Source organism: Giraffa tippelskirchi, chromosome 7, assembly GCF_054371585.1.
Source record: "Giraffa tippelskirchi isolate mGirTip1 chromosome 7, T2T-mGirTip1v1.2.pri, whole genome shotgun sequence".
Lineage (NCBI taxonomy): Eukaryota > Metazoa > Chordata > Mammalia > Artiodactyla > Giraffidae > Giraffa > Giraffa tippelskirchi.
In genome coordinates this window covers 160,796,786-160,819,675 of record NC_137281.1, presented here as the reverse complement: position 1 = coordinate 160,819,675, position 22,890 = coordinate 160,796,786, and the positions used below count along the sequence as shown (strand labels likewise).

The 22,890-nt window shown below is 45.6% G+C and overlaps 1 protein-coding gene and 1 long non-coding RNA gene across 3 annotated transcripts in view; one reads left to right on the top strand and one right to left on the bottom strand.

Annotated features, from left to right (window-relative positions):
* Positions 1 to 1,410: 1,410 nt before the first annotated feature.
* LOC145513887 (uncharacterized) lies at positions 1,411 to 22,876 on the bottom strand. Of its 2 annotated transcripts, XR_014059754.1 has the most exons (5): positions 22,643 to 22,876; positions 19,954 to 20,121; positions 18,679 to 19,177; positions 17,509 to 17,666; positions 15,983 to 17,058 (listed from the first exon to the last, which is right to left on the bottom strand). It is a non-coding gene; the product is annotated as an uncharacterized LOC145513887 (long non-coding RNA). The 2 variants fall into 2 exon arrangements; XR_014059753.1 differs by lacking the exons at positions 15,983 to 17,058; positions 18,679 to 19,177 and adding an exon at positions 1,411 to 1,720.
* The window catches only part of NRDE2 (NRDE-2, necessary for RNA interference, domain containing), a 45,864-nt gene continuing 45,640 nt past the window's right edge, over positions 22,667 to 22,890 (top strand). Inside the window, exon 1 of the mRNA XM_081510874.1 lies at positions 22,667 to 22,761. Coding sequence (XP_081367000.1) covers positions 22,704 to 22,761 — 58 coding nt within the window. The 5' untranslated portion in view covers positions 22,667 to 22,703. The remainder of the gene's footprint in view (positions 22,762 to 22,890) is intronic.

The following is a 22,890-nucleotide window of genomic DNA, read 5'->3' as shown; positions in this document are numbered from 1 at the left end:
TGCCTCTGTCTACTGTAGATTAACTTCATCATCATATCCATGAAAAATGTTACTAGAAAGGTGTATATTTAACAGGCACCGATTAAGGATGTCATTTGACTTTTTGTTTGCCGCTTTAAACCACTTTCAACTCCAATGCTTTTCTAAATTACAATTTTTGAGGCAAAGACTAGGGAAATAATTCACCTATTTTTTGCAAAGTACTTTGTTCACAACATTTTGCAGGCGAATTTTAACCTTATGAAGCTCCCATCCCCCCATCAGACGTCTTGTGTTGAATGTAACATTCCACATTTGTTCTGTAAGTGTTCAAGCGGGCCCTTTGTAGAGCCCTGGGTCCACACCTGAGTGCTGTAGACATTGAGTATAAACACTTGCCTGTTTTCGCTTTTGTTTGCCTTGGAGAGCTCTTTAATCCTCAAGGGTGAAAGCTTGGGGAGCTCATCCTTTTCCAAGGTTTTCAACTCCATGCAGACGTTTCCAGTCCTGTAGACCCCGGGGCCCACATCCCCACTCAGGTCTCCTGTCATCTGAAACTATACTCCACCTGTGGGCTGGCCTTGGTCTGGGATGTTGTGTCTTTGGCTGGTCCTTGAACTGCGGGGTGTGGATGGGTGTGGGGAGAGACAGGGGACGCGTTCGAGGTAGGAAAGCAGCTCCTTAGGAACAAAGGGGTGTGGTGGGACCACTGAGCGGCTCCTGTGGGCAGGGGGATGGGAGAGAGTTAAGCACGGTGACCCTTGTGCTCCACTGACGGTCAGTGGAGTGGCATTGGTGAGCAGACTGGACCGGAAGGACAGTGCAGTCAGGGGGTCAGCCCGGAGGCTGCTTGACTGTTGCGAGTATAACATAAGGAGAGTATCGATTAAAATGACAGGCCATTTCCATCCTTTTGGATCAGAGGGTCATGGACCCTTTGAGAATATAATGAAAACTATGGGTGATTCCCAGAAAAATATTCATACATGTACCAAGTGTGATGTGTGACTTTGGAAGGCTGGTTCACGGATTCCAGTAGGTGATTTGGGATCCCCAGAGAATGCAGGAGTGTTTGCAGTGTAGTTGGTCGGAGTCAGCAGGGAGACTCTGGGAGAGAAGGGAACACATTTTCAGACAAGGGGACAGGTGAGTGAGGTGTGCTCGGGGCACTTGGACACCTGTCTGGGGCTGTAAGCAAAGGCCGGGAGGCCTGGCTGGAGGCGGAGGCCTGAATCATTTGATTCGATTGCAGAGAGTTTACATTTTGAGAATGAATGGGTTCCCTGAATTAACAATAAGCAGAAAGCAATCTAGTATTTCCCAGTATATATGCTAGAGGCAATACTTATGCAGATGATCCTCCTAGAGGAGTTTGCGATTGCTGTGATAAAAGCCACACACAAAGAAATAGACGCTAAGTGAATCCTTAAGTAAGTGCATGCATTCATATTTATTATGAAGCTTACAGATTAAATGTAAGATGAAGGCTAAAGATCAGGATAAAAGCTGACCGTCTAAAATCATAGTTACGAAAACAAGTTTAAGGTGAACAGGTACATCAAGAGGTCTTAGACTGTCAATGCTGCTTCCAGTGTCTGTGAGCGAAGGGGCAGCAGGTCAGCACAGCGGGCCTCTGCCATCCCGGCTTCTCTGCCAACATTACCCCCAGCTGGCGGCTGGGGCAGCAGCATCTTTTGATCCCATCACCTGCAGTCCAGTTGGTGCATCTGGGGACTGATCTCTTGAGAGATAAGGGGAAATGATATGGTTAGTTCCCCAAATATCCAGGGCTGCTGTCCACTCTCTGCAAGAAATCACAACTCTGATACTTTTGGGGGGGAATTCACTTCTCCTAAGTGGGGCCCAAGTGACCCACCTATTTTGGAGACTAAGGGTGGGACGTATCCCTGAATCTTCCCTCGGTCACCCTCCCAGGCTGTTACCACCTTCTCACAGGGTCTGGAGGTCACCAGGCAGGCTGTGCAGGGCCCTGAGTGGGTCTAGGGTGCAGCTGAGCCACCCCAGCTGGAGATGAAAGAGTTATGACTTTTTAGGAACCTATAACCTCCAATCACTGCAACCTACGCTCGGTCTCTTCATCCAGGCTCTTCAGATAACCCAAAAGCAGAGACTTTAAAATGAATTTCCTGGGTGCTTCTGGGCAGTGATTTACCCGCCAAGATACTTCTGCTACTTTCCAGGGGCTGCGTTGCTTTTAGGACCCATTTGGTGGTTATGGCACAGAAACTCTAATAGCTCTTCTGCTCCTCAGAGCTTGCAACAGCTGGATCCTGGGGCTTATTTGTTTTTACAGCACTTGTCTCTGATCAGAGAATGCTGAGTGACAAGAGAGGTGACTCAAGCCAGGGACTCCAATGTGTGGTCCTGTTAGTGGGTGAACCATCTTATCGGATGAACTGTAACTCTGTACAACCTTCATTTGAACAGACTCTGATGCTGGGAAAGATTGAAGGCGGGAGGAGAAGGGGAAGACAGAGGATGCGATGGTTGGATGGCATCACCGACTCAATGGACATGGGTTTGAGGAAACTCCAGGAGTTGCTGATGGACAGGGAGGCCTGGTGTGCTGCAGTCCATGGGGTCGTAAAGAGTCAGACATGACTGAGCGACGGAACTGAACATTTGGAGTGACGACTCTGAGATATGTACCATCCCGCTTTACTGAGGAAGGATCAGGCAAGAAATCCACCAGGTCTTACAAACGTTATTTACAAGAGTTGATGTAGGGCTTGCCTGGTGGTCCAGTGAGTAAGAGTCTGCCTTTCGATGTACAGTAGGCTAGATCCATCTCTCAGCCGGGAAGATCCTGCGTGTGGTGGGGCAACGAAGCCCGTGAGCCATGACACGTGAGCCTGCGCCTTGGAGCCTGCGCGCCATGGCTGCTGGAGGCCTCCTGCCCTGGAGCCTCCGCTCTGCGAAAAGAGATGCCCCTGCACGGTAACCAGAGAGTCCCCCCTGTGCTCCCCAGCGAGAGCGCGCCCCTGTGCAGCAACCAAGACCCAGAGCAGCCAAAACACACGTTCATAATAGATACATATTTAAAAGAGTTGATATGCAATAAGATTTTCTCCTTGACTCTCAAAAGCGGTATTTCCTGAACTGCCTTGCTCTTCTCAGCTGGAGGAAGCAGGGCCGGCATGGTGCCTACCTGTCCTGGGTACGGACCTCCAGGAGGGGCTTATACAGACCTCATCAAAGGGCTGGTTCAAGTCAAGGAGGAGGCGGAAGACAGTGTGATGATCAGAGAGGCACCTTGGGCATCGGTGCCAGGGTCTGTGCTCCGCTCAGTCCTGTCCAATTCTGTGACCCCGTGGACTGTAGCCCCCCAGGCGCCCCTGTCCATGGGATTCTCCAGGCAAGAACACTGGAGTGGGTTGCCCTACCCTCCTCCAGGGGATCTTTCTGACCCAGGGATTGAACTGACCCAGGGATGGAACCTGGGTCAGGAAAGGTTGGAAGCAGGGAACAGGATTGGGGAGAGGAAATGAGGGGTCATGAGGCTTCCCTGGCAGCCCAGTGGTTAAGACTCTACGCTCCCGATGCAGGGGGTGTGGGTTCAATCCCTAGTTGGGAAACTGATCCTGAATGTAGCAGAGCACAGCCTGATGGAAAGCGGCAGGGCGGCGGGGGCGGGAGGGGGTCAGGCCAGGTGGACGCTTGTATGACAGACAGTGACTGGGGACCAGCCCTGTGCCCAAGGAGGCAATGGCTTTGGCAGGGACACCTGTTCTAATTGGAGGTGACCAAAGGACTGAGGGCAGGTTCACCAGCTAAGAGATGCCAGAAGAGAATGAGGAAAATTCTAGAAAACAGAGGTTATGTTTTTGAGAGAGGAATAAAATTCCTAAAACTAGAGTTTGAAGTCTCTTATGTGAGTTGGACCTTTGCATCAGGTGGTCAAAGTATTGGAGCTTCAGCTTCAGCATCAGTCTTTCCAATGAATATTCAGGACTGATTTCCTTTAGGATGGATTGGTTGGATCTCCTCCCAGTCCAAGGAACTCTCCAGAGTCTTCTCCAACACCACAGTTCAAAAGCATCAATTCTTAGGCACTCAGCTTTCTTTCTAGTCCAACTCTCACATCCATACATGACCACTGGAAAAACCATAGCTTTGACTAGAAGGACCTTTGCTGGCAAAATAATGTCTCTGATTTTTAATATGCTATCTAGTTGGTCATAACTTTCCTTCCAAGGAGTAAGTGTCTTTCTTTTTCATGGCTGCAGTCACTATCTGCAGTGATTTTAGAGACCAAGGAAATTAACTCTCTCACTGTTTCCATAGTTTTCCCATCTACTTGCCATGAGGTGATGGGACCAGATGACATGATCTTCGTTTTTTGAATGTTGAGTTTTAAGCCAACTTTTTCACTCTCCTCTTTCACTTTCATCAAGAGGCTCTTTAGTTCCTCTTCGCTTTCTTCCATAAGGATGGTGTCATCTGCATATCTGAGGTTATTGATATTTCTCCTGGCAATCTTGATTCCAGCTTATGCTTCATCCAGCCCAGCGTTTCTCATGATGTACTCTGCATATAAGTTAAATAAGCAGGGTGACAATATACAGCCTTGATGTACTCCTTTCCCAATTTGGAACCAGTCTGTTGTTCCATGTCTGGGTCTAATTTTGCTTCCTGACCTGCATACAGGTTTCTCAGGAGGCAGGTAAGGTGGTCTGGTATTCCCATCTCTTTAAGAATTTTCCACAGTTTGTTGTGATCCACACAGTCAAAGGCTTTAGCATAGTCAATAAAGCACTAGTAGATGCTTTTCTGGAACTCTCTTGCTTTCTATGATCCACGGATGTTGGAAATTTAATCTCTGGTTCCTCTGCCTTTTCTAAATCCAGCTTGAACATCTGGAAGTTCTCGGTTCACATACTGTTGAAGCCTGGCTTGGAGAATTTTGAGCATTACTTTGCTAGCGTGTGAGATGAGTGCAACTGTCCGGTAGTTTGAGGAGCATTCTTTGGCATTGCCTTTCTTTGGGCTTGGAATGAAAACTGACCTTTTCCAGTCCTGTGGCCACTGCTAAGTTTTCCAAATTTGCTGGCATATTGAGTGCAGCACTTTCACAGCATCATCTTTTAGGATTTGAAATAGCTCAACTGGAATTCCATCACCTCCACTAGCTTTGTCCGTAGTGATGCTTCCTAAGGCCCACTTGACTTCACATTCCAGGATGTCTGGCACTAGGGGAGTGATCACACCATCGTGATTGTCTGGGTGGTGAAGATCTTTTTTGTATAGTTCTTCTGTGTATTCTTGCCACCTCTTCTTAATATCTTCTGCTTCTGTTAGGTCCCTCCCACTTCCGTCCTTTATCGAGCCCGTCTTTGGTGTCTCTGATTTTCTTGACGAGGCCTCTGTGTGCCATGCTTGGTCGCTCAGTCCTGTCTGACCCTGTGACCCCATGGGCTGCAGCCCGCCAGGGTCCTCTGTCCATGGGGATTCTCCAGGCCAGATGGAGTGGGTTCCCATGCCCTCCTCCAGGGGATCTTCCCAACCCAGGGATCGAACCCAGGGTCTCCTGCATTGCAGGCAGATTCTTTACCATCTGAGCCACCAGGGGAGCCCCGAGAGCTGTCTCGTGAAGGTTTATTAGTATGAGCTAATCCACAGCTACCCCCTCATCTCATGCACAGGCTTCCTTCTAGGGTTTCGTGTGGTTTGGTCTCAAATTGCCTGAGTAACCCAGGGGCAGCCCGGCCTTCTGGGGTGCAATGCCTCGTCATCAGGCCTGTTTTTCCTGAGGCATTAACTGATCTGTCCTTTCTGCCTGTGTTCTTCCTTCTGAAGTGAACCCTTCACGCCAGGTGAAGGGCTTCCCTTTCTATTGGCACATGTGAAGTCCCTGTGGGTTTGGGATGCCTGGGTGAGTGGGTCAAGCTGGCTGAGGAGGCTGGGGCCCTGTGGTTGTGGGTTCATCAGGGAGGTGGCTTGTTGGGGCTCTGTCTGGACTCCCACTGAGCCTGTCTGTCGCCTCGCCAACTGCTTCTCTGGGTTTCCACTGGGCATCTCACTCTTCTGTGATTGTGGGAGCCTCTGCTCACCTCGGCCTCATCTCCTTGTGAGTTTCCTCACTGGGGCCACGTTCTACACAGATGCTCCTCCTGGCAATGACACAGGCTTTCAAGAGATTGAAAAAAAAAAATCCAGCTCTGGGGGACTGTCATCTCTGCGCTCTGTTCTCTCAGTCTTGGAGCCCAGGGCAGGGCTAGGAATCTTGTCAGTGCTTACTGAAAGAAGTATGGAAAGAAGTCAAATGCATGGTCACGGTTAGGTGTTGGTGCAAAGCATATCCATCACTTCTGGAAGTTCCAAACACTGGTAAGAAGATATGACATGTCAGGACTTTCAAAATCTCGGCTGCCACTTGCTCATACACTGGATCCTAGAAATTCTTGCTTTTTAGTATTGTGGACGATGATGGCTTGTCATGAACGTTTGCAGTGACTCAAGGGCGGGAGATCAGGTTTTCCTGAACCTTCTGTTTCTCAAAGGTTCACTTCCGCAAGGTCATTCATAAGCCGACCAACACGGAGTTCAGTGTTCCTGGCTGGCCTATTGCTGCTGCTGCTGCTAAGTCGCTTTAGTCGTGTCCAGCTCTGTGTGACCCCATAGACGGCAGCCCACCAGGCTCCTTCGTCCCTGGGATTCTCCAGGCAAGAACACTGGAGTGGGTTGCCATTTCCTTCTCCAGTGCATGAAAGGGAAAAGTGAAAGTGAAGTCGCTCAGTCGTGTCTGACTCTTTGCGACCCCATGGGCTGTAGCCTACCAGGCTCCTCCATCCATGGGGTTTCCCAGGCAAGAGTACTGGAGTGGGGTGCCGGCTGGCCTATTAGAGATGTTAATTTAGTCTCTGTCTTTATTACATGATCCCATTTAGAAGGAAAACTCCCCTAGTACCTTTCATCTGATTGCTCAGGGTGTCATGCCTTGATGTATGAAGCTTTACAGTGATTGAAAAATCAATGAACGACACCCCAGGCAGTAAATAAACCACAAAGTTCATTAATTCAAAACACTGAACGTCAACTTGTAGAACACACTACAGCACAGTGTAAAACAACATTACCTAAAGTGTAAGAATGGGGAAGTGGGAATTAATTTTATTTTAATGTTTAATGCACTTTCGACTGCTCAAAAAGATATTAAACATTAACGTAATTCAATATATATGCTGGCATTTATTAAACCACTGATTCATGAACAAATTAAGCAACGTATTTTTCTTAAGTATTAAAGATTCAATAGTGATAATTAACTTGAATGTCAAAGTGGAAAACATTATGAGCACATTCTGGAGAATTCCCCAAAGATTATGCAACCCATATGCTAAAGGATTGTGAAAGGTTGCGATCAGCTACTTGATAATCCCAAGAGAGGTTGAAAGACATTATGCTTTCGCTTGTCCCAATAAATCAGTTAGTTAAATATTTGAGGATGTTGAAAAATCAGGAGATGAATTTCCATCGTTGATGCCACCTTTCAACCTAACAGAGAAAGACCTGTTTCTTCTGTTTAGGCAAATCAAGCTGTATCGTGAAGGTTCCGGCTGCAGCAGAACCATCGACGATGCAGAAGAGAGCCACACTGGAGCGTCGCTGAGTCTGAAGGGCCATCACACTAGGTGGCATTTCCTGGCTCAGGTCTTCGAATTTGAGGGACCTACCTGGAATTTTGGTTCTTTAAATACAAAAACTACCTCAAAATTAGTAGCAAATTGGGATGATTTTTTCACTAAAAGAATTGTCATTTTGGGGACTGAATTAGTGGATAAACCAAACAGGGATCAAACTAACATATGCTGTTATGTTGGTTCTTTTTCCCAGGTGTGAGAGTGAATTTATTTGTGAAACTCCATTTAGTTGGTGTTGGAATTGTGCACAGGAATCCACGTTACTAAAAAAAGAATCTACTGTCTTTGCAGCATATTTGTCTATTCTAACAGGGCTTTTTGGTTTAAATTATTTAGTTTGACAGGCTACAGTAATGAAGTTAACCAAATGATTCCCAGTGTCAACTAAACACACCCGTAAGTTCCATTGTTAATTCACTTTTTAAAGATTTGTTTACTTTTCGCTGCACTAGGGTCTTCGGTGCTGCACAAAGGCTTTCTCTAGTTGCAGCAAACGGGGCTCCTCTGAGTTTTCCTGTGTGACTTCTCTCGTTGCGGAGCAGACTCTAGGCACGCAGGCTTCAGCAGTTGCGGCCTGCGGGCTCAGTGGTTGCAGCCCACGGGCTCAGCTGTTTTGAGGCATGTGGGATCTGCCCGGATCGGGGATCAACCCTGAGTCCCCTGCTTTGACAGGCAGACTCCCCACCACCGGACCACCAGGCAAGCCCTAATGAACTCTTTTTTATGTCCATAATGTTTTTGCAAATGAATCACTTCCACTCAAGGCTGTAACCTGCCTCACGTCAGTGGCCTCCGTGTGCGTGCACCCTGTGGAGTCACTTGCTCACAATTTGCAATTATTTATGCAAAAAATTAGCAATCAGAATTTGCCATTTCTTTAAATAATCCTGGGAGAAATAAATTTAGGACTAATCTGTTCTTTTGAAAATAACTTTTTTTCTCCTTTATCATAAAGGTTAAGATATTCATTATATATTATTCATAAAAAGATAAAATTGAATATGTATTTTTTCAGAACTGTACTCTCCAGATGTCACTGTATTTACCTTGGAGTGCATAAGCTTTATTTTTCAAATATACACAGATATTTTTGCAAAAGTGTGATCATACGATGCCTATTGTTTTAAAACTTATTAAGAAACAAGTCACAGGGAATTCCCTGGCGGTCCAGTGGTTAAGACTTCCAGGTTTCCTTGACAAGGGCTTTGGTTCAATCCCTGGTTGGGGAACTAAGATCCTGCAAGCTGCAGGGTGCAGCCAAAAGAATAACCAAAAAACAAAAAACAACCACGTCATATATCATGGCAGCTTTCCATGTTAATAAATATAAACTGACCTCATGATTGTGCAGCTGTGTAATATTTTACTTTCTGTACCATTAGGTTCTTTCCGCTTTTTCACTATTTGGCTGAAATGGTAAAGAATCTGCCTGCACTGCAGAGAGCCAAGTTCCATCCCTGGGCGGGGAAGATCCCCTGGAGAAGGGAATGGCAACCCACTCCAGTATTCTTGCCTGGAGAATCCCATTCACAAAGGAGCCTGACGGGCTACAGACCACAGGGTCACGGTCAGAGGCAACACTTTCACAATTTTCAAATCCATATGTTGAAGTCTTAACCCTCAATATGACTGTATTTGGAAACAGGGCTTTCAGAGTAATTCAGGTTAAATAAGGGTGGAGCCTTAATCTAATGACTGGTGTCCTTGTAGGAAGAGGAGGCAATGTCAGAGCAAAGCCACTCAAGGACAGGGAGAAGGTGGCCATCTGCGGGCCCAGGAGGCCTCTAGAGAGACCCGCCCTGCTGACACCTTGACCTGAAGCATGTATTAGATAAACTATAAGGTCAATTTCTTGAAAAGGGCTAGTTTGAAAATATTCCCTTCAGCATCTCCTCTTCCCACCAACCTGCCTCTATTTTCTTTTCTCCTTTTACTCTTTTACACGTATTACCATATTCCCATCTAGAAGATTTCTACCGAGGTATCTTACACCACCAGCACATAATAATGTCTGCTTTCTGCACAAACCGATATTTTCAGGCTTAATATCCTCACCATCATTTATTGAGATGAAATTTGCGTTTCTTTGACTATTAATAAGAACACTATCTTCCCACATGATTATTCGAAAAGCTTCTTTTTGTGAATTGCATTTGCATTTTCCCATTTTATCAGGGAAGTCACATTTTTCTTACTCATTTATAAGAGCTCTTTACATGTCTAAAGGATATTAGTCCAGATGACCTAGGCTCTGTTTTGTCTTGTTGGCTACACCACGAGGCTTGTGGGATCTTAGTTCCCCATCAGGGATCGAATCCGAGCCCCTTGCAGTAGAAGCGTGGCGTCCTCACCACTGGACTGAGGAAGAATCCCCTTAACGTAGGTCGCTTTTTGTTTTGTTGTTCTTTTAATTTTTACCTTTGTTTTTGACAGTTTTCCATAATTCAGAAGTTTAAAATTTTAACCTAACCAAAAATCTGTGAGCATTTTCCTTTTAGAATTTCTAACTTTGGTGTCATGTCTAGAAAGATCTCATTTAACTCAAGATTTTTAAAATACTGTTTTATTATAGTTCTTCATGTGCTTTTAAAATACTTACTCTTTGATCCAACTAGAATTTGTCAATAAGAGAAACTATGGATACGATATAATTTTTCCTCCAAATTAAAATTTATTTCCGATCATATATTGAATAACCCATACTCTCTTCACTGATTTGGAATACCATACTTAGATCAAATTCTGCTTCTGTACTCTATTCTATTCTGTCTACGTAGTTTTAAACCAGTGTTATGCCATTTAATTTACAATGGATTATTGTAGACTTTTGTGGACTTTTGTGATTATTGTGGACCATTTTAAATGGGCAAGTTTACTTGAGTATTTTCATTTAAATGGCATTCTCAGGTCCTACTACAAGGTTAAAAAGAATATTCTGAATGGGATGAAGAAGGGCGTCGCTATTACCAACTGGGTCTTTAATTTCATCTCTGCTGCAGTTACACTGAAAAAATCTCTTTCATTGTCCCACCATGTCATCTTATGAGCATTATCTATCTGCTAAGTTTTGTGTTCCCCTTCTGAATTATGAGATCCTTGAAGGCATCTTGAATGATATTTCCCTTACTTGGAATGAAAGTCTATCATCAGCATAGAGCATAGTACTTAGCATGCAGTTAAAAGATATTTTTGCTTTTTATTTTTTTTTTTAAATAAAAAACAAGGAGCTATTTTTTGTTCTCCATTTTTTGGTAACTTTTTCATTTCTTTCACTTGGGTTTTTTTTCTTTTTTTGGATTGAAATATCATTTCAATATGAACTCCGAATTCTCACAAATTATTTGTAACACAAACATGTTTGTAAATTTTTTTGTAAAACTATGACTTGAATTAGACCATCTTTGCTTAATAAGCCTACTTTAAGTGACCCTATTCCAACAGATATTATTAAACTCATTACATTCTGTAATCAGTCCTGAATATTCATTGGAAGGACTGATGGTGAAGCTGAAGCTCCAATACTTTGACCACCTGATGTGAAGAGCTGACTTATTGGAAAAGACCCTGATGCTGGGAAAGATTGAGGGCAGGAGGAGAAGGGGATGATAGAGGACGAGATGGTTAGATGGCATCACTGACTCAGTGGACATGAGTTTGAGCAAACTCCAGGAGATAGTGAAGGACAGGAAACTCAGGCGCTGCAGTCCAGGGGGTCACAAAGAGTCAGACATGACTTAGCGACTAAGCAACAGCAGGTGTGGCCAGGGGCCACCATGAGTAACAAAGAATCACTCAGGAAATTCCAAGGGTTTAGTGTTTACCACTGAGATAGGATCAGAAACAAGGACCAGGCAAATTCTTTATTGTATAACACACAGCATCAGGGCTCTCCAGAACCTGTCCCCAGCCGCATCCCCTGGCTGAGGGTCCTTGAACATACCTTGTGGGTTTTTTTTTCTTTCTCTAGTTGCAGCTCTCAGGCCTAGTTGCTCCGAGGTAACAGGATCTCAGTTGCCCAGTCAGGGATTGCACCTCGTCCCCTAGCTGGAAGGTGGATTCTTAACCACAAGACCACCAGGGAAGACCCACCTTGCTGTTTTGGAACCTGCACTTCTGCACACGCTATTCCTCCGCCTGCGTGTGTCTTCCCCTTTGTTTGGCCCGCAAACTCCTTCATCAAGACCTAGGTGAGCAGCCCTCCCAGGCAGCTAATCCCCACCTCCCCCTCGCTGCCAGCACTCCTTGTTTATTTATAGTTACCTTTGTCCTTTTTTCCTGGAGATGTCTGTAGATACTGTTGGCATGTCACGTACGTAGTCACCGTAGTCACCGCTGAGGGAATGTTCCATGGAGTTTTGCCTCCGTTATTTGAAGTTCTATTTGTCTTTTTAGAAAGCGTCCTCTTGTCCTCCTTGGCTTCCATCTTGACCACCTCACTCCTCACGCTCCAGCGCATTACCCGAAGCTCAGCCTCTCTGTACACTGATGCTGAATTGAATCTTGGAGACAGTTTTGGGTACGGGAGGAAAGGGCAGCTTGATTACTTAATCAGGCAAAGGTGGACATGGCGGGCTCCTGCCTCCAAAAACTATGCTTCCCTGGTGGCTCAGATGGTGAAGAATCCGCCTACGATGCAGAAGACTCAAGTTTTATTTCTGGGTTGGGAAGGTCCCCTGGAGAAGGAAATGGCAACTCACTCCAGTATGCTTGCCTAGAGAATTCCATGGACAGACCATGGGGTCATAAAGAGTCCACAGGACTGAGTGACTCACACACACATACCAACCCATGAGGATCTGATGAGACGTTTTAGAACAATGGTTCCAGGGTTGGGTTGCTGACAAGATTAGGGGGTGAGCAGATTTGTAATACCTTAATCTCATCTCAGCGGTTCCCTGATGGCTCAGCCTGCAATAAAGAATCCGCCTGCAATGTGGGAGACCTGGGTTCGATCCCTGGGTTGGGAAGATCCCCTGGAGAAGCAAACAGCTACCCACTCCAGTATTCTGGCCTGGAGAATTCCATGGACTGTATAGTCCATGGGGTCGCAAACAGTCAGACACAATGACTGAGCAACTTTCACTTTCTTTTCTCTCAGTCTCATCTGAAATGATTGGTCTCTTAATCTGATGAGCTCCTCTGGTCCCTTTAATCTTGTTCAGGTGGTTTCTTGGCTGCTCCTTCCTTGATTAGCAACTGTTTGAAAACCTTTGGAATTCAGGGAAGGTCAGGGAAGGCCAGGTTTCGAGAACTGTGGCAGTTCCTCATTACAAACATCCTTCTTGGCTACTGGTAGATATTGCTGTTTTTCAGTTGCTAAGTCATGTCTGACTTTTTTCGACCCCATGGGTGCAGCACGCCAGACTTCCGTGTCCTTCACCGTCTCCCCGAGTCTGCTCAAATTCATGTCCATTGAGTCGGTGATGCCATCCAACCATCTTATCCTCTGCTGCCCTCTTCTCCTTTGGTCTTCAATCTTTCCCAACATCAGGGTCTTTTCCAATGAGTTGGATCTTTGCATCAGGTGGCCAAAGTGTCAGGCTAGCGTATGCTCCTTGGTTCTGCCTCATCACACAAAGATGTGGAGTGATGGACCTTAGAGCCCTCAGCGGGTCACGGCTCTCGGGTCTTGGACAGACCGTTATAGCTCTCAGGTCTCGAACGGACCGTGTTATAGCTCTTAGACGAATCAGTGTTACAGCTCAGTGTTACAGCTCTTTCATTTAGATAATAGCAGGGAAATCCATCCTCAAAGCATGAGGGCCTGCCAACTGTCAACCCAAAGACACGAAGAGAAGAGCGCCCCAGCGCGTGGGGGAGAGAGAGAGCGCATGCACGTGGAAGAGAGAGAGAGAGAGAGAAAGAGATAGAGAGAGAGGGAGAGGGAGAGAGAGAGAGAAAGAGAGAGAAAGAGAGAGGGAGAGATACAGACCAAGAGCATGCTTTGGCTCCGCTTTTTCTATGTTTTTTTCCTCCCCCGGGCCTGCCCTGTGCAAATTGGGCTTAGCCAGGAGTGCTGTTCTACCTGAAGTTCTCACTCCGGTCCGCGGACCTTCCTTTGACCTTCCTTTGTTCCATTTTCGCCGGCTTTTCCCTTCCTTGTCTTTTAGCCACCGCCATTTTGGACTCCTGTTTCCTATCGTAACTACCTAACACATCTAATGGATATTTATGAGGTTTCTAGTAAACAGACACGCTTAAGTAGAATATTAGGAGGAAAGGTAATCACAACTATGATGAAAAACATACTCATAAACTAAGACCCCAGAAAAACAGAAAAGGAAAGAAAGGGCCTCTGTAGAAATAGTCCAAAATAGTATTTGTCATTGGGTAATGAAAGTATGGGCAATTATTCCACACATTCTTTGTAATTTCCTGTAAACCTGTTTTCCTGTATCAAGCACGTGCTGTTTGCTTAAATGCTTGGCGGAGCAGTTCCTCTCCGCATTCCTAAAAAGGTGGGTGCAAGGTGAAGCCAATTTAATGTAGATACTTTCATTTGCAACTGGAAACTACTGGTGGAAAAACAGGCACATTTTTGTTCTTTTGGAAATGAGAGGAAGCAGTGAAAAGAGAAGTGCAGAAGGGAACAAGAGGGGAAGAGAAAAACCAGCCACGCTTGCCCGATACTTAAACAACACGACACCCTCAGCCTGGAGAATCACTAGGGAGAGAAAAGTCAACAGGACAAAGGAAGGTTTGAATGGAAGCTACCAATTCTTAAAAATGGCGCTTTCCTAGTCAAAGAAATGTAGCCTGTATGTTGGGAATTTAGCTATTTGCTTAGTAAATATCACTTAAAAAGAATAAAAGACTTGTGCTGTTTCAGTGATCCCTTTCATTATCAGTTTAACTCATAAAACATACACACTTTCTGGAAGAGCTCTACTCATAACAGAGACTGGAAAACTTTCAGGGCATCTTGGGGAGAAATGTTAGTTTGAGTAAGCTACCCAAGAAAGTTCATATAACCTTTTAAATACCTAGTTAGAATCCCTTTTCTCCACGGCTCCTGGGTAACGCCCTCAGCCTGACTACATGGCCCTGCTTATAGGAGAGTAAACCTATGTGTCCTCCTAAAGACTCTTCCAAAGGCTAACACTGCTGCCAAGCGTCACTGCTAACGGGCGTGTGTGCACGTGGTAGCGTGTTACTGCTAACGTGTGTGTTACTGCTAACGTGCGTGTGTTACTGCTAAGGCGCGTGTGTGCGCTCATTGCTCCAGTCGCGTCTGACTCTTTGCGACCCCATGTCTCCCCCTTCAATCCCTTCCTCTGAACTCCTGTCTCACTTTATACCTGCACTGGTCAGGCGTCATCTGTTCTCCAACAATCTGTGTACACGGCCCACCTTGGCAGTGGCGGTGGGGGTCTGCTCACTCAGTTGTGTCCGACTCTCTGTGACCCCGTGGACTGTAGCCCCCCAGGCTCCTCTGTCCGTGGGATTCTCCAGGCAAGACTGCTGGGGTGAGTTGCCATGCCCTCCTCCAGGGCCTCATCCCCACCCAGGGATCACACCGGAGTCTCCTGTGTCTCCTGCATTGGCAGACGGATTCTTTACACACAGGACACAGAAATTAGGGAAGAGGGTCAGCAATAATGGGTTTGCCTGGTGCCTGCAATGGAGGAGACACAGGAGACTCGGGTTCGATCCCTGGGTTGGGAAGATCCTCTGGAGGAGGCATGGCAACTCACTCCAGTCTTCTTGCCTGGAGAATCCCATGGACAGAGGAGCCTGGGGGCTACTGCCCACGGGGTCACAGAGACTCGGACAGGACTGCGCTGGACACACATGAGTGGCTGAGCATGGTAAGGCATAAAGAGGCCAGTCAGGCTACGACAGAAGAACTATTGCTTGGGGTTGTGTCCGCATATTAAGGCACTCCAACCTAAGACATGTCACCCCCTCTTCCCCTACAAAAAAAAAGCAGATCACAGGAATGAGGTGGCTTCGAGTCTTTTCCTCCTGTTTTCCAAAGGCACACTGTCTTTCTTTTACTGCATAGGGACTGACAGAAAATTCCTTAAGATTGAAAGAGTTGGTCGACTTGTTACTCCAGTTTGCCTGAGCTAGTCGGTGAAGATTCCATCCTTCTCAAGATGAAAGAGTTTTTACATTTCAGCACAGACCAATGTTGACCTTAAAAATAACAGTCAGTTAGGGAACTCAAACTGGGGCTCTGTGACAACCTAGAGGAGTGGGAAAGGGTGGGAGGCGGGAGGGAGTCTCAAGAGGGGAGGACTTATGGCTAACTCATATTGAGGTATGGCGGAAAGCAAACCAATACTGTAAAACAATTCTCCTTCAGTTAAAAACAAATTAAAAGAAATAAAAGTCAGTTATTTAACGAGCAAAAAAAGGTTTACTTGAGAATAAAGGAGGAATTGCAATTTGGGACAAGCAAGCTACAGCCAAAGCCATATGTAAGTCCAATAAACAAAGGAGAGGAAAATTATTTTATAGGGAAAAGGAGGACATTGGGAGGGGCTGATAAGATAGTGAAGGACAGGGAAGTCTGGCAGGCTGCAGGCCATGGGGTCGAAAAGGGTTGGACACGACTTAGTGACTGAACAACAACAATTAGAGAATAGTTAGTATTAGTTTCCGGTAAGGACAGTTTCTCATCAGCTGCATTGCTGGGGTATTGGATTTCTTGTCGCAGACACAGCGTCCGTCTTTTTCCTATTGGCACATGTAATTGCTGGCTCCTTCTTGATGATTCTTCTACTGGGGTCTGTAGTAGACAGTTCTTCCTGCAATTGAGACTAGGTGGTATGTACAGGAGAGACCCATCTGGCCTCCCAACTCCATTTTATTGAGGTTTCCCTTCTGTGATATTCATGCCAGTTTAAAAGTCTCATCATCACTGAAACTAATTGGAACACCTCCAGGCTCTGGGATTATGACCTTGAGTGTGGAAATGTTGTCATGTATTCATTCATTCACTCATTCATTCCGTATCATTTAGGACTCTTGGTTGTAAGTGACAGAAAGTCACGTGGGATCTGCTTAACTGAAATGAGGGATCCATGATAGAGACACTGTGCTGTTTCCAGAATCCATGCATAGAACCGAGGCTCCAGGAACAACTAGGTTCAGAGTTCTAAAATCTCTGTATCCCTCTTCTTCGACTCATATCTGCTTTCATCCTTCTCTCTCCACAGCAGGCTTTTCTCTGCTTGTCCACCAGCTCCTGGACTATAGTATCTTGCAGTCCAGACACACAATGAGAGGCCAGCTTCTCTTTGTCGGTTCTAGCTCCAAAATTCCTGGAAAAGAACCTTGCTTGGCCTAGTTTGGGTCAGAGCTGGGTTGAGCACCAACCAACTGAAGATGCAGCTGATTTGGGTCACATCCTCACCCTGGCCAATCAGATGGGGCCAGAACAGCAAGGCCACGTTGTATTAACAGGACCACCCTGTGGATTCAGAAAAGAGAAGGCAAATTGACCAAAACAAAAAGTGTCCATTACCTAGTTTTTTTCCTATGATTTGTTGTTGTTGCTCAGTTGAAAAGTCATGCCCATCTCTTTGAGACCTCATGGACTGCAAGCAGGTTCCTCTGTTCTCTGTTATCTCCTGGAATTCACTCAAATTCATATCCATTGAGTCAGTGATGCTATCTAACAATCTCATCCTCTGCCGCCCCTTCTCCTTTCGCCTTCAATCTTTCCCAGCCTCAGAGGCTTTTCCAACAAGTCGGCTCTTCGCATCAGGTGGCCAAAGGATTGGAGCTTCAGCTTCAGCATCAGTCCTTCCAGTGAATATTCAGGATTGATTTCCTTTAGGATTGACTGGTTTGATCTCCTTGCTGTGAATCATGTAGATGCTGTTTTACCAGAAAACAAGCACTGCGCACACACACCTACCTACTTGGTGTCCAACTGCTTCTTGACAATCTCTCTGTTCCTGTTGCTTAAGGACTCTTTTCTATGGTTTTCAGCCCCTGTTTCATGCCAATGTCTTTTTCATTTTCATGGCCAGTCTGTTCACTTTATTGAGGTCAAGATTTCTGGGGTAGTTTTTCCTGTGCAGAGAAGACATTCAAAAGTTTACTTTTGTTTTTGTTTAACAGTAAAAAGTTTGCAAGGGTCCAATGAACTACCCATGTGGCGTTAGTGGTCAAGAACCTGCTTGCCAGTGCAGGAGACTTAAGAGATGCAGGTTCCATCCCTGGGTTGGAAAGATCCCCTGGAAGAGGGCATGGGAATCCACTCCAGTATTCTTGCCTGGAGAATCCCACGGGCAGAGGAGCCTGGCAGGGGGCCCATGGGGTCGCACAGAGTTGGACACGACTGAAGTGACTTAGCTCGGCATGGCAGTGAACTATGAGTGTCGATTGGCCCACGCTGATTTGCATGACCCATTAGTTAAGAATGGTTTTTACATTTGCAAATGTTGGAAAAAATAGAAAGGAGAATAATATTTTATAACATGTGAAAATTCAAATTTCAGTTGCCATAGAGACCGTATGTTCTGGAATGTCTAAAATAGTTTCTATGTGACCATTTTCAGAAAGATACTGAGCCCTAGTTTAAAAGATTAGTGTTCAGTTTATTGAAACAATAAATTCAAAACCTTAGTGTAAGGTTTAAAAAAAAAAGATCTTTAAGCTCAAAAAAAAAACTATGGTTACATGTCCATGAAACCACTACTACCACAATCAAGATACAGAACATTTTTATCACCCCAAGAGATCCTCCACACCACCCCCCCAACATAGAATATCCTTCCCTCTGCTCTCAGAGCCAGGAAACCACTGATTCTTTTTCTGTCACTATATATTAATTTGCATTTTCTAGAATTTTACATCAACAGAATCACCCAGTAAGGACACTTCTGTGTCTGGCTTTTCTTACCCAGCATAGATTTTTAGATTCATTCATGTTGCTGTATCTATCAGTATGTTGTTCCTTTTTACTGCTATGCTTTTTAAAAACTAAGTTTTTTAATTTCTAGTTTAAAAATGTTGTATTACGAAACATTTCGGTATACCTAACAAAAAAGGCAAAATATTCTTCCTGCTACATTCACATTACCTAGCTTTCAGTTCAGTTCAGTTGCTCAGTCGTGTCCGACTCTTTGCGACCCCATGGACTGCAGCACGCCAGGCCTCCCTGTCCATCACCAACTCCCGGAGCTTGCTCAAACTCATGTCCATCGAGTTGGTGATGCCATCCAAGCATCTCATCCTCTGTCATCCCCTTCTCCTCCCACTTCAATCTTTCCCAGCATCAGGGGCTTTTCCAATGAGTCGTTCTTCACATCAGGTGGCCGAAGTATTGGAGCTTCAGCTTCAGCACCAATCCATCCAATGAATATTCAGGACTTATTTCCTTTAGGATGGACTGGTTGGATCTCCTTGCAGCCCAAGGGACTCTCAAGAGTCTTCTCTAACACCACAGTTCAAAAGCATCAATTCTTCGGGCTCAGCTTTCCTTATGGTCCAACTCTCACATCCATACATGCATTTACATATTTACACCTGCAAATACTTCAGTATGTATTTTTAACATATAAGAACTTTAAAAAAGTAACCTCAATAAAAAAAGAAGAAAAAAAAAAAAAAGTAACCTCAGTGCCATAGTACGTTAGTATATCTAACAGATTTAACAAGAATTACTTGATGTCATCTAATACCCTATCCATTTTTAATTTTACCATCTGTCTCAAAAAACGTCTTTTTACAATTTTCCCAACCAGAATCATAATGGAGCCATATATCTCATTTGGTTGATACAACCCTAAAATCTTTTTAATCTATTGCAGTCTCTTGTACCCTTAAAGATGTTGATTCATTGAAGAAATTGGGCTGTTTTCTATAATTTCCCACTCTAAATTTGGCTGATTGCTTCTAGATAGTAAAATGAAATGAAATGTTAGTCGTTCGGTTGCGCCCCACTCTTTGCAGCCCAACGGACTGGGGCCCGCCAGGCCCCCCTGTCCTCGGGATTCTCCAGGCAAGAACACTAGGGTGGGTTGCCATTGCCTTCTCCAGGGCATCTTCCTGACCCAGGGCTCAAACCTGTGTCTCCTACATTGCAGGCAGACTCTTTACCATCTGAGCCACCCGGGAAGCTCCACGGTTAGGGGTTCTAGATAGTATGAACTCTTTAAATTGTTCCTTCACCATGTATTTCTGGTAACAGTCTCTATTAGATTCATTTTTTTCCCTAAGTCAAGAATAGTTCATAAGTGGGTGAATTTATTTTCTAACCAGCAAAAATCTTTGAGCTTGAGAAGGCCTTGAATTCTTTTACATTCGTAACGTATTTAAAATGATACATTGTTTGAAGTTTGGCTATTTCACACACCTTTGAGTCAAACTTGAAGTCACAACTCACGTAATAGCTAACTTGGATTAAGTGCGTTTGATGAGCAGGTACAAGTCTGAGCATTTCACCTCCGTGCTCATTTAACCTTCTAAACACTGTGCAAAGGAAACCGTCCACACACAGAAACATAAACAATCAATAGGCAATCTAGAAAAGAAATGGAAAATTTTGTTTGAGTCAACCTAAGGATTATAAACACAAAAAAATTAACAATCAATAGTCAATCTAGGAAAGAAATGGAAAATTTTGTTTGAGTCAACCTAAGGATTATAATCCAGGAGATGATCTCCCAGATAACTCTGAGAACTGTTCTGAAGAGGTATAGGAGGAGGAAAGCATGTGTGTGATTGTGGTGAATGGTTACGTGCAATTAGGGCTTCCCCAGGGGCTCAGATGGTAAAGAATCTGCCTGCAATGCAGGAGACTCAGGTTCAATTCCTGGGTTGGGAAGAACCCCTGCAGAAGGAAATGGCAACCCACTCCAGTATTCTTGTCTGGAGAATCCCCATGGACAGAGGAGCCTGGTGGGCTACAGTCCATGGGGTCACAAACAGTTGGGCACAACTGAGCGACTGACACTTTCACTTTCTTACATGCAATTAACTCTCATCTTAGTAGAAGGTTACTGCTATTTGGGAGGAACTGATATCTTAGTTAATGGTTTTAGTGCTTTTCTAAGTACAGGAAGATGCAAGAACTTGGGTTCATAAAATTTTCTTCTGAAAACCTCTAACTACCTGAGGGTCAGTTCTGCAGTTCTCCCAGAGCAAAATCTCATCCTGATACTTGCCCTGAATTCCTTTCACAAATTCCTTTCAGTGGCTTCAGTGCCTAGTGACTTGATTCTTGTAGAACTGGATGGTGGGAGACATTCTTTATTTTACAATCCCCACCCTTTTGGTCTGAATTGCGACCAAGGTTTGGGAGGCATTTCATGACCAGTTTGTCATGGGCTAGGAATGCTCATTCCCAGGTCAGGCAAATATTTTCTTGATAGGGCACTCGATGTACTGTTACTGGACTAGGCTCATTTAATGGTAACCAAAAGCCTCTGGATTGCCTGTCTTTAAGACTATTTCTTTATTTCTAGCTGTGCTGGCTTTTCACTGCTGCGCGCGGGCTTCCTCCAGTTGTGGCAAGCAGGAGTCCCTCTTCACTGTGGTGCTCCGGCTTCTCCTTGCAGTGGCCTCTCTTGCTGCGGAGCACAGGCTCGGGGCGTGGGGACGTCAGTAGCTGCGGCACCTGGGCTCAGTGGATGTGGCTCTTGGGCTCTGGCGCTTTAACTCAGTAGCTTGGGCACGCAGGCTTCGGTGCTCTGAGATGTGTGGGATCTTCCTGGATCAGGGATAGAACCTGTGTCCCCTGCATCAGCAGGAAGATTCTTAACCACGAGACCACGGGGGAGCCCTGGACGGCCCGTCTTACTAGTCTGTATAGTCCAGCAAACGGTCCTCTCTTGTTGCTTCTCCCATACCTAGAATGACCCCATTACACTCTTTGATCTTATAGAACTGTGTATTTGATCAATCACTTCAGGTCACCTAATCACATTAATTTTTTCTGAGGCTCAGTCACACATTGGGTGATGCAAGAAACCATCTTATAGATTAGACAGAAGATAAGTAATATGGCTAGTAACACTAATAAAGTCATAAGTATGCTTTAAGCCAAGAATTTCCATAATATGTGACCCAGTGTTCTCCCAAGTCTCTCTGAGCATCTGTTCTGCATCAGTCACCATCTTTAAGGGAAATGACGTACTGGCATTGTGTGTAGAGTTCACCAAAAAGTCTGCACTTACAAGCTGTGTGGTGGGTTACCGGTGACTCCCTTACAGGACTGTGAAAGGAATGTTATCTTCTAAGGAATTACCTAGCTGGCATCAAAACAAACAAACAAACAAAATAAATTGATGTTCATGGCTGAGCAGGCATTTCTGTCATTGGAAGAGAGAATGAGACTGGGTGCTTGCACTCAAGTCACTCAGTCGTGTCCGACTCCTTGCAACCCAGCAGACTTTAGACCGCCAGGCTCTTCTGTCCGTGGGATTCTCCAGGCAAGAATACTGGAGTGGGTTGCCATTTCCTTCTCCAGGGGATCTTCCCCACCCAGGGATCGAACTCTGGCCTCCTGCATTGCAGGCAGATTCTTTACCCACTGAGCCTCTTGGGAAGGCCTTCTGTCACTGGGAAGGGCTCCTTAATGCCAAATGCAGATACACAGTGCACACTAGGGGGAGGGAGGACGCACAGTGGGCAGAGAAAATTTTCCTTTCAATTTCTATCTAGCCTTAAAATATGAATTTTTATTTCATCAAAACAAAGCTTGGGGAATCTAATTAATTTGACTCATTCAGGACGTCAGGGTGTGAACTCAGGAGCGGAATCAGAATTCCAAATTCCTAGAACTTTCTGCTCTGAAGAACTGGTACCTCCACTCTCATCTCTGTATTGTCTGGTTCTCAAAGCAGCAAGCAGGTGCTGATTACGGGGAGGAGGTCCCTTCCGCCCCGCCCTGCCCCGCCCTTTTCGTTCCGCCCCGCCCTGCCCCGCCCTTTTCGTTCCGCCCCTTTTTTGTTCCGCCCCGCTCCCATGGCTGAGGACTAGGCTCAGCGAGCGACAGAGAAAACCACACTTCCCAGAGTGCACCGCCACCGCAACAGCCTTACTGTCGGCCTCGGGCTCCCGGCGCCATCTTTGTGGGGTGAGCAGGCGGCGCGGCCTGTGACCATGGCTCTCTTCCCCGCCTTTGCGGGTGTCGCCGAGGCTCCGGACAGCGGGAGGAAAGGTGAGCCCCCAGGAGGGATGAAGAAGGCGCTCGGCGGGCTTGGAGGGGCGTCCCTCGCGCCGGCTCTCGGCGCTTGCCTTGGGTTTGTTTATCCGTTTGTATCCCAGAGTTCTCCGCGGCGCTGCAGGG